The 15,161-nt window shown below is 44.8% G+C and overlaps 1 protein-coding gene across 1 annotated transcript in view; it reads left to right on the top strand.

Moving 5' to 3' along the window:
• IRAK3 (interleukin 1 receptor associated kinase 3) overlaps window positions 1–15,020 on the top strand; it is a 47,917-nt gene extending 32,897 nt beyond the window's left edge. The window contains exons 9-12 of the mRNA XM_045789646.2: window positions 10,461–10,659; window positions 10,928–10,990; window positions 11,079–11,243; window positions 13,485–15,020. Coding sequence (XP_045645602.1) covers window positions 10,461–10,659; window positions 10,928–10,990; window positions 11,079–11,243; window positions 13,485–14,000 — 943 coding nt within the window. The 3' untranslated portion in view covers window positions 14,001–15,020. The remainder of the gene's footprint in view (window positions 1–10,460; window positions 10,660–10,927; window positions 10,991–11,078; window positions 11,244–13,484) is intronic.
• Window positions 15,021–15,161: the final 141 nt, after the last annotated feature.

Here is a 15,161-nt window from a genome sequence, read left to right as displayed (position 1 = left end):
CGCGTCCAAGGTTTGCCACAGCTGTGGACATGCCCGCCCACATCTCCCTCCGGGGATCAGGTGAGAGCTCGGGCCGTGGCCCTGATACCAGCTTTCTCATTACCAATAGGTGTCTTCAGTCAGGTTCCCAGGAAATGGGCTCAGGAGAGATTTGCCCACAGGAGGTTTTGAGCTCTTGGAAACAGCTGGAGTAAGAGAGGGCAGGAGGAAGGTGGACCTGCGCAATTGAAGGAGCCGAGCTGAGATAGGGTAGTAGAGTCTGACCAGCCCTGCGTGGGGCTGTGACGGGGACTGTGACTTGGACGAGGCGGCTCCCTTCTACCAAGGGCAGGTTCCAGGGAGGGGTTCAGCTGTGAGCCCTCAACAGCCATCTGGCCCTGGCTGGGGAACTGTGGTCTTCCCGGGGCCTGAATGAGGGATCTGGGCCACACCACTGCAGCCACTGCCGGCGTGGGGAGAGATTTGACTGTCCCGCGCTCTGCAAAATGGGACCAAATGATTTTTCTTTTTCATCTACTTTCCTCCCCACCATCTTCCCATCCTTTCCTCTTAGCTCAGTATCCCCTAATGTTTCAGAGACATCCGATATAAGAAACTGACTTTCCACTTAACGTGATTCTGAGCAAATTGCTTAATTTCTGTAAGCCTCAGTGTTTCCCTCTGCAAAAGGCTAATAGAAGAATAATAGCAGCTATCTCTTAGGATTAAACAGCATAAACTAGGTACGGTGCTCGGCAAAGAGAATGTACTCGTCAAATGGTAGCTTCTCTTACAATTGGTGAAGATGTGGTAGGAATCCAGTGGCAAAGGCTAAGAGGTATGATGGCCTATCTGTCTTATTACTTATCGCTCTTAATCCATTCAGGATGCTGTAACCAAATTACTAGAAAGTGGGTGACTTATAAACAACACACTTTTATTTCTCACGGTCAGAAGGCAGGAAATCCGAGACCATGGCGCCCAGCTGCTTCTGTGTCCGTGACGATCTACTTTCTGACTCATAGATGCCCATCTTTTCTCTGTGTCTTCACAGGGTGGAAAGGGCAAGGGATCTCTCTGGGCCTTCTTTTGTAGGGGTACTAATCCCAGGCGTGAGGGCTCTGCCCTCTCGACCTAATCACCTCCCAGAGGTCTCACCTCCACATACCATCCCCTTGGGGGTTGGGATTTCAGTATATGAATTTGGGAGGGGGACACAAACATTCTGTACATGGCCCGTAATTACCTCTGTCATCAACTTACTGTGTTTGAAACGTAGGTCCCTCACACTAAGCTCTGTTTTAAGAAAAATCCTTTCTGTGTCAACGTATATTTATTAAACATTTTGAAAATTATGTTGGAATTTACAAATATTTTGGAACATCTGTTGTATGCAGAGCATTGTCTTAGACCACATGGGGTAGATGCTGGTGATCGTAGTCTTGTCCTTGAAGGTCAACCTGGTGACCAGAGGGCTAACACAAACACGGAGAATACATAGTATGACACTAAGGATGCCCGACGCCTGCCTGGTCTGAGAAGGCTCGTTCTAATTGCAGGGCTCCAAGCCCAGCCTTTGAGGAGTGGGTCATGGCAGTGGATTGGTTGAAAGAACAAGAGAAAATATTGCTAGTGGAGGCAATCATTTATTCAAGGGAAAGAGTCAAGTAAAGAGTTGCCAAATGTATAATGAAAAGGAGAAAAATGGGTTGACTGGAGAGGAAGGGACAAGACTGGAGACGGAAAGCGCTCCTGGGAGGGATGAGGAATGTGGGGGGCAGGGGTGCAGGGGGCTTGCATGCTGACCAGGCTGAGGACCTGGGTAGAATAAGCTAGGCCCTTGCAAGGGACTCTGAGGCATTTCCGGGACTATAGGTGGAAACAGAAAGGTTCTGGAGTCTCTTACGATGTCTCACACTTAGAAGGAGGCTATTTCTTCCAGGCCAGTGTCCCAGGGACTTGTCTGGATGTGGCCAACTATAAAATAATTTCAGTAACCCTGATAGACAGAGTGCCCAAGAGTATCACAGATACGGAGCACCAAAAGAGATCTGGTCAGAGGCAGAGAATTTCATGGAAGAGGCAGGATTTAAACTGGGATATGCGCCACCAGCATACTTCATTTTTTTTAGTTGGTGAAGGGTGTGCTGAGGATTGTTGCCTTTCTGGGTTTTCCAAAGAGGTCGAGGACTAACCATCTATCGACTACGCCCACCCAGGCACGTGTCAGGGTGTGGAGTTCCGGGGCTGTGCGCATTTCTCTGAGATTGTGGTTTCACAGGGCTCATCAGTGTGTCCCTGTCTGTTCCAGAGCAAATCAGGCCCTTCTACTGCCAATGAACTCTTGGCCTTTCTGCTGAGCCTGCCAGCAAGGATGTTAATTAGTACCAACTATAACAGGAGAGCCTCCCCACCTTTCCTTGTGTGCACCTGTTCTCTAGAAACTGGAATGAAACCAACTCATTTCATTCAGGGCACTGAACATCTGATGGTAATGACATTCAGCCTGCAGCGGTCTTGACCAAATGTGAATTGGCTGACCCAGATTACCCTCTCGATTCTCCTAAAGGAACTCCTCACTTTGAACTTGGGCCTCCCTGATTCTTGGTCCCTGTTTGTACAGTGCTAGTGCTTTGAGGAAAATCTGAGATTCCTATTCTTCTGCCCGTGTCACATACATTTTCTCATTCTTTGTAAGGAAAGGCGGCTTCTAGGAGAGATGTCATCTTATTGCACGGCCCTGATAATTGGCTCGAACAAGGACATCTCAAAATGTGTTCAATAGTGACCTTCTCTAGGACTAAGTCAGGGCTGTTTGTGATGGCGTAAGAAATGGAAGATATTGTGACCTTGATTTTCTTTTCTGCATTTGGACCTCAGACCGATGAATCGCAGGAGAGTTTGTCATACATCAGTTGACATTACTAAATAATGTTTTAATGAGATAACATGGAACAATGTGCGTAAAGTAAGAGTAAGTGAAAAAAGCCAAACTGAACTAGTATACAGTATACAGTTACCACTTCGTAGAACTACAAATTCATGAATTTTTCAAAAAGATTAAGGTGTGCCTGGGTGGCTCAGCCAGTTAAGCCACTGGCTTTTCCTCTCAGCTCAGGTCTTGACCTCAGGTCATGAGTTCAAGCCCTTTGCTGGGCTCTGTGCTGGGCATGGCGCCTACTTAAAAAAAAAAAAAAGATTAAAACATACCAAAATATGAATAAGGTTTTATTTAATTGGAGAGACTATGGCTTTTTAACTAATGGTTTATTTTTTACTTTTCTGTCATGTTTTAAAATTTTTTGGTTAAGGTTATGTTCTACTCTTATAATAAAATAAAACTCCTTGTCCGGAAGCGGGCAGGTGACTTCTGCACCTCCTCCCAGCGTTGCGGGGTGCAGTGAGTTAATGAGTGTGAAGCCCAGGCCCGGGCTTGGCAGTGAGCTGTCATTCCTCCCACGTCATGGAGACTGTCTCCAAGTGTCTCATCCAGCCTGGCCTTGGATCTTGCGCAGCGCGCCGTTAGCGCTCCATTTGGGTGCAGCTCTAACGATTGGAAATTCATTTATTTTGAGCTAAAATCTGTCTTCCTGTGACTCATCCATTAACCATTGTTTTTGCCACTACGATTATCTGTATATACCTGAAGGAAAGAAGAGATAAATTTCATTTTATGCATGCTCGGTAATCAGCAGCTTCTTATCTTTTATGAGTAGCTGAATAAAAAAGATGTTTCTTTCAGTTAACTGTAGTAAATTGAGATAGGAGCAAATGGGAAGAGGAGGGTTAGGCTTTAGTCCTGGCTTGGCCACTAACAAGCTATTTTACAAAAAACAAGTCATTGCGGCCATGTGGGCTCATTTACCGCATCTGAAAAGGAAGCGATGATACTATAGCTGCGATGACAAATGTTTCATTGCACATGCCATCGTTGATTGATTGGTAATGACTTCCCACCTGCAATGCTGAAAGGGAACCTGGGGTGGGTGCATTCTGAACTCAATTAGTGATGTCTGCCAGGAAACGGGGAAGATGCTTTGGCAGCATTTGGGCCTTCTCTTTGCCATATGTGGCGGAGTGGTCTGGGTCCACTTATGGTTTCAAATTCTCTTAATTAACAAACTGATTATATCAACTGATTATACCAACTGATTATTTGGTATCTTCTATAGCTCCACATTATGCTTACGTAAAACAACATAAGCTGGTTTCTGGGTAAGTGCCAGAAGGTATAGTGCAGGCTGCACAGTGGGAACTTGGAGAAGGGAGCCCCACTGGACTTCAGGGTAGCGGAGGGAGAACTTCAGGGAGGAACTGAATCTTGGAGTGCAAAGAGGATTTGAATGAAAATAAGGGAGGGAGCAGTACTTTGCAGGTGAGGGGAACAGTATGAGGAAAGTCCCCAAACAGTACTAAGCGCTGTCTATCCAGACTGCATTGGTAAGTGCTGATGCATTCAGGGAAGCTGATAGGCTGCAGACAGATTTGGGAACTCGGTGAAGGCCAGCTTGACTTTAGACCTGACATAAAAGCCCACTGACGAACGTACTCCTCCGAACAACCCTGAGTTTGGATATCATTGGTCTTATCTCAGTGTGACAGAGGAGAAGGCTGATTTACAGAGGTTTGTAATCTGCCTCTATCCCATGTCTGTAGATGGGGAAGGAGGTGGGGTTCCATGTTTGTGTGGGTCCAACAATCATGGTCTTATTAGGCAAGTAAGTGTTTCTAGCAGGGATTCCTGGGAGTGTGTTGGTTTCCTGGGCAGAGACAGGGAAATTGGGCAGAAGAGACCATCAGGAGTGCAGATTTGAAAATGCTGACATTAACTTCTAGTGAAAATGTCAGTAGGCAGTGATTAAGCCTGGAGGTTGGTATTCGGAATCTTCATCTTGTTCAAGCAGTGAGAACAGATAGTCTTCTAAGGAGACACTGTCAAGGACACAGCTGCAGAACACCCAAGGAGGAAGCCAAGCCACATTTCAAAGGTATTTTCAAGAAGTCTGGTGGGTTAGTTAGCCCAAAAATGTCTTAGTAATTTGAACTCTTCAAAGAGAATGTTATAAAAACAAAATTCACTTCCAGATGGTGGAATTTAAGGAGGAAAAGGATTTAAAGAAAAGAATCTTGAAGAGCTGAAGTCTGTTCTTGGCAAAGTCTCTGTTATTTGGGAAACGAAGATGTTTTTGAATTATAGGATCACAAGAAAGCATCTGAAAGCAGTAAACCTTCTTGTTATTTCCATCCTATCCCTTAGCCAGCTTAATTGTTTTCACATTTATGAATGATTTTAAATTGAAATGCATTTTATCCTCGGCATTTTTCATCCCAGGCATTCATTCCTGTTAATGTTTCCAAAGCCGAGATAATCTCGGTGAACGTTTCTAATGTTTCCTATAAGATCATGTTCTCTGTCCGTATTGCCATGTGTCTCCTGCCAAGTGAAACAGCCTTTCAGACGAGGGAGGTGGTCTAGGAAAGAAAGGAGGGGAAAGCCATATGCTTAAAAATGAATTCTTAAAAAAGGGAAATTGATCAGAGATGTATGGTGGTAGTGAATGCGTGGAGAATTTCCTTTGTGAGGGACTAGAAACATTGAGTGGCTGGGAGGGAGGCTAGGAAGCCACAGATCGAGCCCCTTCCTACAACCGTGACACCCTTGCCTGAGGACCCAAGCTCCGCCTGCCTTTACCCCCCAGAGCTGATGTGTGTGGCAAGCACTCCCGCTCAGCTCTGTGTTTAGCAGGGGTGCTAAACCTGCCCGGAATGCAAAGTCTGTTTGTTTGTTTGATTGGTTGATTGTTTAGTTAATGAGTCCCCTCCCTCTCCTCACCCACCTCCCTCCCCGCCCCCCCCCAAAGACGTACTTTTGTTTTTCAGAATCATTTTAGATATAAACAATTTCTTTTCCTCAGATTTTCCTATTTTCCCTGAGTGTCTCCCTTCTTCCAAAATGTCCAGATAGGTTCATTTTTTCGAAGGGTTGCCAGCACAATTAAATAGTACATAAATTTAAACTTTCTCTATTAATTCTGTTTGCCATCACTATCTCTAAAGCCCAACATTCGTTTATTTATACACGTGTACATACATGCATGCACACATATACGTCAAACAATTCTTTTTTCTCTCCATGATCTTAGAGTGTCTGGAAATGTTACTTTAGTCAGGTTCTTCCAGAACTTCTCTGGAACTATTCTGAAACTCAACAGACGCCCTGAAACTCATTAAGGCAAGGATCCTCAGATCTCCAGGGTCGTCGTGCAACCCCCTGTCCCTTTGTTACTTCGGACTGGTGCCTTGAACTTCCAGAGCTACCCAGCCAAGTTTCTTGGGATTTTAGGGCGGGTGTAGGATGGACGAAGGCCAGCCTACATCCTTCAGAGTACATTTCAGGGCCCTCCCTGTGTAGCAGGCACTCTGATTACACTTTCTCATTTAATCCTTGTAACAACCCTGAGAGGGAAGCCTTCTCAGATCTTTTTACCCACGAGGAAACTCAGCCTTAGGTAAGTTGTGCTAGTTTGGTTAAAGACAACGTTTCCCACTTAACGCAAGAATATGCCTGATTAGCCGGGCCTTTACACAGAGAGCCTAGGACTCATAAGTCATCAATAAAGCAATAAGAACCTTTAATACTGTCTCTGACAGAGTCCTGCCTGGGTTCAATGGAAAAGAAAGAGAAGGCTGTTACAGTCGAAGGGGGAAGAAAGGGCTTCAGCTTCATCAGACGCAGGGCATGCTGAAGTGGGGGAGGGGTGGGTATGCCCTTTTCCAGTAACCTGTAGGTTCCCTGAGAAGTTGGATCTTGCCTCATCTGGTGAGGGGTATCTTGGTGTCATAACAGCAGTGACACAGACAGCAAGATGTCCTGTTGCCTCAGGCTGTCACCAAAAGGCCGGTGGGTCCTCTTTGTCTCTGGGACCAATTTGTTGGAGTCCAGACTTTTCCAGAGAATTGCCAGGCACTCTCAGGGACTGGGCTACTTTGTACCAATAACTCCCGCTAAAATCCTTTAAAAATATGTCTTTTTAGGGGCGCCTGGGTGGCTCAGTCGTTAAGCGTCTGCCTTCGGCTCAGGGTGTGATCCCAGAGTCCTGGGATCAAGCCCCACATCAGGCTCCTCCGCTGGGAGCCTGCTTCTTCCTCTCCCACTCCTCCTGCTTGTGTTCCCTCTCTCGCTGGCTGTCTCTCTCTCTGTCACATAAATAAAATCTTTAAAAAAATATATATATGTCTTTTTAAAAACCAGTCACGTGCTTACGTGTCAAGTGTGTATTTGCTCTTCCGTTCAAATTGTGCATTATAATCTAGATGCATCATCATGCTTTATGTTTATATTTTAGGCCCAAGGGCTTCAACTAAATCAGGAAAAAAACTGGTGTGCAAAGCAAGCAATTCTTGTAACCTTTGGGAGGTTCAAGTCCCCCCAGAATATGTGTCATGGAGACCCTGCAATAGAGACATAAAGTATGTTACTCCCCAGAGTCAGGATACAAATTGACCACTTTGTGTGGGGTTTTCCCAATCTCCTCACTATACCACCACTGATCCTTGTACTAGAAGAAACGGCGATAGTCTGTGTGACAGGAAGGAGCAGAATAGCAGAATAGCAGAAATAGGTTGTGGAAACCCTAAACTGAAGGTGTGGGCCATTCCATGCGTCTCGTCTATCTCTTTGGTAAGCACGATAGCTGGCAAGCTGCCCTGTTGTTCGATTACGGTGTTACATGACTGCAGTGAGTTGATGTTGTCTCTGTTCGTCCGTTTTTACCCCCATAGCATAAACACATCCCATTGACCTGCATCATAGTTGAAGGCACTGCGTGAATGTTCTATTTAAAGCTGCAGCAAGGGAAAGGTTAGGGTAGACCTCATTGTTGAGGTGGCTTTTGCAACTCCTACTTTCTTAAAACAGAACATTCTTCTTCCTCAGCTCCTGTTGACTTTATTTAGAACAGAGTAAATCACTGCCCTCAAAAGCTGTGTCATGCACTAAAAAGTCTGCCGGTCTTTTCACCAAATATCATCATTAAAAGTGTAAATGCAGCGTCCCCAGAACGATCTCACATTCTTGCGGACGGCCTCTCGCTGACCCAGAGTCCTCTGTGGGTGTTATTGTGTCACACGTTGTGGTCACCCGCTCCCCCGAAGCCAGTCAGAAGCATGAGTCAACAGTTGCTGAGAGCTTCTCACTAGCTTTGCTGAGGCTCAAATAATGGGATTAGATGATGATTTTGTTTTTGATGCTTGTCTTTTTTTCTTTTGTGCTTAGAAAAGACCTATTCCTCAGGAATTCGAAGTGTTTTACAAATTCAGCTTTTGCATCCTCAGGGGTCTAGCATTTTAAGTTATGTTGTTATACCTTCCTTAGAGCTGGAGTTGAGGAAGAAGAGGGCAAGATGTTTGACACTGAAACTCTGGCATTCGGAGTGTGCCTGTCCCTCTGTGCTGAAATCCAGCGCGTGCGTGCAGGGGAAAGGGGTGTGTGCAGAAGAGAGCTGGGCCGGCAGCGCAGCTGGAGGGGCAGAAGGTGGGGTCCTGCTAATGGGAGTTAATGAACCTCTCTGCCCATCTCACCTCCTGGCACATGAAACGATCCAGGGCTCTCCCGGAGCCTCCCTTGACGTGTACAGGTAACGATGGAAGAAGGAATTACGAACAAAATGCCTGCTCTTACCTGGAGCTGGAGCGAAGGTGGGATCCGGCTCTGGTGGACTCCGCATCTTCAGGGCTTGGTCAGGGTAGTTGACACTGTTTTCCAAGTGAGACGAATGAGGAGTGACCTTAGCACTGAGGGCAGAGCCCATCGCGGGGCTCAATCTCATGCGCTTGAGATCACAACTTGAGCTGAAATCAAGAGGTGGACACTTCGCCCGACTGCACCACCCAGGTGCCTCGCTGTTACCACTTTTAATAACAACGTGTAGTACTCCAAATATACCATTTGGCATTTTGGCTGGGCAGGCGTCATATTAGAAGCTTTGGTTTCAGGGAACAAAAATCAACTCTAAGAGCCCCAAGCAAAACTGAGAAATAGATTACTTTCTCTTGGCCCACCCGCCTTTTCTATCAATGTCCATCTTCTCTCTTCTGATTCGTTACTAATTTTCATCTTCCCTACCATTTATTGGACGTTATTGTATGCCGGGTAGTAGGCTGTTTGTATTCAGTTCTCCGAGTTCTGTTGTTTGCCTCATCCTACATGTGAGGAAAACAACACTGGGGCATATGGCGTGAGGTAAGCCACCTGCAGTCATGAGGCCAGGGAAGGACAGAGCTGGGACTCACGCCAGGTGTGGGCCATGTGAAATGCATGGGCTTAGCCTCTTGCATTCCTGCTGTGACAGCCCTTCAAAGGTAAAAGTAAGCTGATGCTTACCTTACTGTCAAAATGTTAAGTGATTACTAAGGTTTTTATGAGATGAGTAGCTAAAACTGACTCTAAGCACTTTGCCTTTACCTCGGCAGATAGTTACATTTTAAATAAGACTCAAAGACATTTTTGTCTTTACTCCCTAGGAAGTCCGTAGAGATGGGACAATGGACTAGGGTTATCCTTAAGGTGGGGCTACCAAAGACTCCTCCCCTCACTGCAGGTTAGTGGCTCTCTGCTGATGGGCTGGGCATTCCACAGCACAGCTCTGTGCACGTAACAGGTACTTGATTGTTAGCTGATTAAAACCCACTTCATGGGGGCGCCTGGGTGGCACAGTGGTTAAGCTTCTGCCTTCGGCTCAGGGCGTGATCCCGGCGTTATGGGATCGAGCCCCACATCAGGCTCCTCCGCTATGAGCCTGCTTCTTCCTCTCCCAATCCCCCTACTTGTGTTCCCTCTCTCGCTGGCTGTCTCTATCTCTGTCGGATAAATAAATAAAATCTTTAAAAAAAAAAAAACCCACTTCATGTTCTCATTGTGTATCAGAAGAGCACCAGGAAAGCTGCTTTGGTTAACTTCAGTTTCTCCTATTGGCAAAGCATCAGCTTTATCCACCAGTTCCCTATGTGTATCTATAAATTTGAAAAGCTCACTGTTCCAAGGTCAGGTTTTCATTTGTTTTATTTTTTTGAGATTTATTTATTTATCTGAAAGAGAGAGAGAGAGAGAGACAGCATGTGCATGAATGGGGGGAGGATCAGAGGGAGAGAGAGAATCCCAAGCAGACTCCCTGCTGAGCATGAAGACCAACAGGGCTCCATCCCAGGACCCTGAGATCACGACCTGAGCTGAAATGAAGAGTCAGTTACTCAACTGACTGAGCCACCCAGGTGCCCCAGGTTTTCATTTGAGAGTTTTATATAATACTTGTATTTATACTTTAAGAAAAATGAGAAAATACCGTCTAGTTCATGGAAAATTATGTATGTCTTTGTGTTGTCAGTGTTTGGAATTAACCAGATATGAAGGTGAGCTTGTCATTTTGTTTTTCACTGGAAAGCCTGTGTGTTTTTGTCTTGTTTGTCCTCCATTACAATTTTAGTGCAAACATACTTTTGGATGATCAGTTCCACCCCAAACTAACTGATTTTGGCATGGCACACTTCCGACCGCACGTGGAACATCAGAGCTCTACCATCAGCATGGCCAGCAGCAGCAGGAAACATCTGTGGTATATGCCTGAAGAGTACATCAGACAGGGCAAACTTTCCATTAAAACGGACGTCTATAGCTTTGGAATTGTGAGTACCAAGTACCAGTCAACAAAGGAGGAACACGTATTGCCAGGAATGCTCTAAATTCGAAGAATTTTTTTTAAGGGCTTTCACTTTTAGATCTATTGATTTCCTGTTACTCATTGTCTTATACATTAATTTTATGTAATCAGTCAGATAGTAAAATATAGTCATTAGTCAGAACGAATGATATCTATTATCAAGGTTAATCGCTGCGACTAAGTCTATGTCTGTATTTAACATATGTAGCTGACTTTCTCTATATTCCCTATAGGTAATAATGGAAGTTGTGACAGGTCGTAAAGTGGTGTTAGATGATCCAAAGCATATCCAGCTGGTGAGAATTATCTTCATCTCTGTTCCTATCTCTCCATCATCTGGGGGGTAGAGGTCTGAAAGATAAAGTTGTCTTCTTCTCTTCCTAGAGGGATCTCCTTATGGAATTGATGGAGAAGAGAGGCCTCGATTCATGTCTTTCATTTCTGGATAAGAAAGTGCATCCCTGTCCTCGGAATTTCTCTGCCAAGCTCTTCTCTTTGGCAGGCCAGTGTGCTACCACGCGGGCCAAGTTAAGACCGTCAATGGATGAAGTGCGTACACATGGTTTTATTCAAAACCAAGCCCGCAGAACCAAGGAAAATCCAAGTTGGATAAATTGTGTGTCTAAGTGAATTCTTTACCAATGAGGCAAATCCAGCCCCTAACACAGAATTCTAACCTCATAGTTTTTCCAAGTTACCAAGTCACATTATTTGGTACTCTGGTAGAGGTCATTGTTGGGTGGGACCAGGGCACCACAAAAAATTTAATGAAAAGACTTAAGTGAGTAGTTTGGAGAGAATTGTATTCAACACTCATTTAGAGATCTGGTCCATTAAAAATGCATTACATATTTCCTCTATTGATTTTTTAAATTTACTCATCAATTTAATCATCCATTCATTGATTGGCTTCTGTGTTCAACAAATATTTAGCTAGTGCTTACTTTGCATGTGCCAGACTTGGTCCTGGGTGCTGAGGGTACAACAGTAATCAAGACGCAGTTGCTGCCCTCAAACTCACAGTCCATGGTGAGAGCCAGATTAGTTAACGTGGCATTTCAGTATGGAGAGATAAGCGTAATGGTAGAGGAAGCCCAGGTCAGTACGGGAGCATAGTATCAGAGCACATACTGGCCGAGTCAAGGAAGCTTCTGGATGGAAGTGACAGCTGAGCTATAGTCTAAAGAACAGGGTGAATTTAGGCAGCCGTAAGGATAGAAGGACATTTTAGTCCGAGAGAATCTATACCTGCAAAGCTCAGAGGTGATGGATTTTATGGCACTAATATTGTGGGTAATTCATGGGAGTGGGATGTGGAAAGGGAAAAGCTGGAGTGCTTAAAATAATAGAAGGTTCCAGGTGAGAGAGGGACACGAATTCCATTCTGGGATTTGGGGTATAATCCTGAGTCTATTGTAGAGCCATGAAAGAGTTTTAAACAAGAGGTCAACATAATCAGAACGTAAGGAGCACTGGCCTGGGAGTCAGGAGAGCTATATTTTAGGACTGGCACCACCAGTAAGAGCTACATGACCTGGAATCTTGGGCCCAAAAAGAGCTGTGAGATATATAGTGGAAGAAACATGGAATTGGGAGCCAGATCTGAGGTCAAGGAACAGATCTGCTCCTTACTGGCTAGTGATATTTATTCCCTTTTCTGAGCCTTGGCTTTATTATCTGTAAAATGGAAATAATAGTGTTGTTTGTGCAGATTAAATGAGGTAATGCGTGTGAAAGCACTTTGTAAATAGTAAAGCTTTCTAAATGTACTTTTAGAAATTACATGTGTGTGTGACGGGATGTTACATGTTCTTTTCAATCAGGTCAGCAGTTCTCAGTTTGGGCTGCATATCCAAGTCAACTGAGCAGCTTTTAAAATACAGATTCCGGGGCACTTGGGTGGCACAGCGGTTAAGCGTCTGCCTTCGGCTCAGGGCGTGATCCCGGCGTTATGGGATCGAGCCCCACATCAGGCTCTTCCACTATGAGCCTGCTTCTTCCTCTCCCACTCCCCCTGCTTGTGTTCCTCTCTTGCTGGCTGTCTCTATCTCTGTCGAATAAATAAATAAAATCTTTAAAAAAAATAAAATAAAATACAGATTCCTGGGCCCCTATCTTCATATTTTGTCAGTGACGATCTTTAGGTTGGGGCCAAGGGATCTGTATTTTATTTTATTTTATTTTTTAAAGATTTTATTTATTTATTTGACAGAGAGAGACAGCCAGCGAGAGAGGGAACACAAGCAGGGGGAGTGGGAGAGGAAGAAGCAGGCTCATAGTGGAAGAGCCTGATGTGGGGCTCGATCCCATAACGCCGGGATCACGCCCTGAGCCGAAGGCAGACGCTTAACCACTGTCCCACCCAGGCGCCCTGGGATCTGTATTTTAAGAAAGCTCCTGTAGGTAATTCTGACATTTGACAGCTACAGATTGGGTCCCTTGTACCCTGACCCTTTCCAGTACTCCACCTATTAAGGTTGAAGTAAAAAATGTACAGAGACTCACCCCAGGTCACACAGTAGTTGGTAGTTGGTGGCAAATCTAAGTCTCAACTCAGGTCTCGCGATACTTACTTCAGTGCACTTTCTTTTATTCTTGGCTTCAAGTCTTTTAATTTACTCATGAAACAGAAAGGGTTTAGCTGATCTTGAATAATACCTTCCCATTCAGAACTCCGTAGTTGAACTTATTTCATGAAAATAAGAAAATATTCCTTAATGGGTAGATAGAAAAAAGGTGAGAGGTTATGGAAGCTTAACGCAAATGTTTCTTTGCTCCCCGGTTGACTAGGTCCTGAACACTCTCGAAAGTACTCAGGCCAGCTTATATTTTGCTGAGGATCCTCCCACCTCCCTAAAGTCCTTCAGGTGTCCTTCTCCTCTGTTCTTGGAGAACGTACCAAGTATTCCAGTGGAAGATGATGAAAACCAGAATAATCGTTCACCGCCTCCTGATAAAGGTTTGAGAAAAGATACAGCGACTCAGAAAGTTCCATTTGAATGTAGCCAGTCTGAGGTTACGTTTCTGGGCTTTGACAGAAAGAAAGGCAGTGAGAGAAATGAGGATGCCTGCAACAGGCCCAGTTCGTCTTGTCAAGAAAGTTGGTCTCCAAAGCACACAGCTCTATCCCAGGACCCAAGGGCCTGTGGTACGGGTACGGAGCCTTCTGCGGAAGCTCCAGGCCATTCTTACAGGAGCAGGCCGGTGGAGACCAGCTGTTCCTGCGAATTCTCCTGGAACGAATGTGAACCGTACAAAAGGGAATCAATTTCACCAGAAGATAAAGAAGGCAGCAAGTATTGCTAAGGGACCTGAGTACAGGTGTCATCTTGGGAAACGTTGTCACCACAAGTCATGCTAACAGGACTATGGATGGTGAGTTTGGGTAATGCAGGTCAACAATCTGGACATCGCTATTCCTTCCTTCCCAATTCCTAGGCTTAAACCTAGGCTAAGTTAGAGCTGTTCAGAATTACTTAAGATCATGATCTCTGACTTCAGACAAACAAAGACCTACCAGAAAGGGACTGGATTCTAGTGTCTTGTTCAGCACCAGGAGCCCTCGGAGCCTCCAGCCTGCTAAGTAGGTTCGGTTCAGTTAGACCCCATCGTTCTGTTTAGCTGGCTCTCGAAGGTTGTAGGATGTGTCTAAGTTGTAAATGTTAACCGATGCCTTTTTAAAGAATTACCTTTTTGTTTATTTTAATTAACACTTCGTATTTTTTTCTGTTCATCCCTGTCACGCCTGCCTGCCGGAAAATGAGCCAGATTCGCTCTTGACTGTGACATGTTCTCTGTAGAGAGGGGATTCTTGCCCAAGATCTGCATTTCTGTATTTAAACTCTTAGGATAGTTGATCACATATCATATAGTGTTTGGCTATTATTATGATTTTGTAAATAAACTTAGAGACCTATTATATCCTGAGTAGAATGTATGAAATTTTAATCAAGTAATTTTTGTTTCTGAGAAAATGGCTGGTCACAAGGCCCTATGTCAGCTTTTTGTTTGATCCTATACGTACCAACTCTGTGCCTTTCCTTCTCCTGTTTACTGGGTCTCCCCCTGTTGAAATCCTACCCAGTCCGCCCTGGCCCAGCAGAACTGTGTCGTCCTCGAAGCTTCCCTAATCTCTCCAGTCGGAAGTCCTTTCTTCATCAGCATTTTCCATAGCATTGTTTTTGTGTTTCTGTTTTATACTTGTGACTTTCTGAAGTGTACCAGAGTTGCCCATGCCATCCTCTGTCTCTTACTAGATTGTAAACTACCTGTGTTAATGTCCTGTTGTTGCTGTAATAAATTATGACAAACAGTGGGTTAAAACAATCTAAGTTGGGGCGCCTGACTGGCTCATTCGTTAGAGCATCCGGCTCCTGATCTCAGAGTTGCGAGTTTGAGCCCCACGTTGGGTGTAGAGATTTCTTTAAAAAAATAAAAAAATAAATGTCTGTATGTATATGTATACAC

This window comes from Ursus americanus, chromosome 17 (assembly GCF_024610735.1).
Source record: "Ursus americanus isolate L20-20 chromosome 17, mUrsAme1.1.p, whole genome shotgun sequence".
Taxonomy (NCBI): Eukaryota; Metazoa; Chordata; class Mammalia; order Carnivora; family Ursidae; genus Ursus; species Ursus americanus.
The sequence above is the reverse complement of the archived record's forward strand: the minus strand, read 5'-3'. Positions and strand labels throughout refer to the sequence as shown.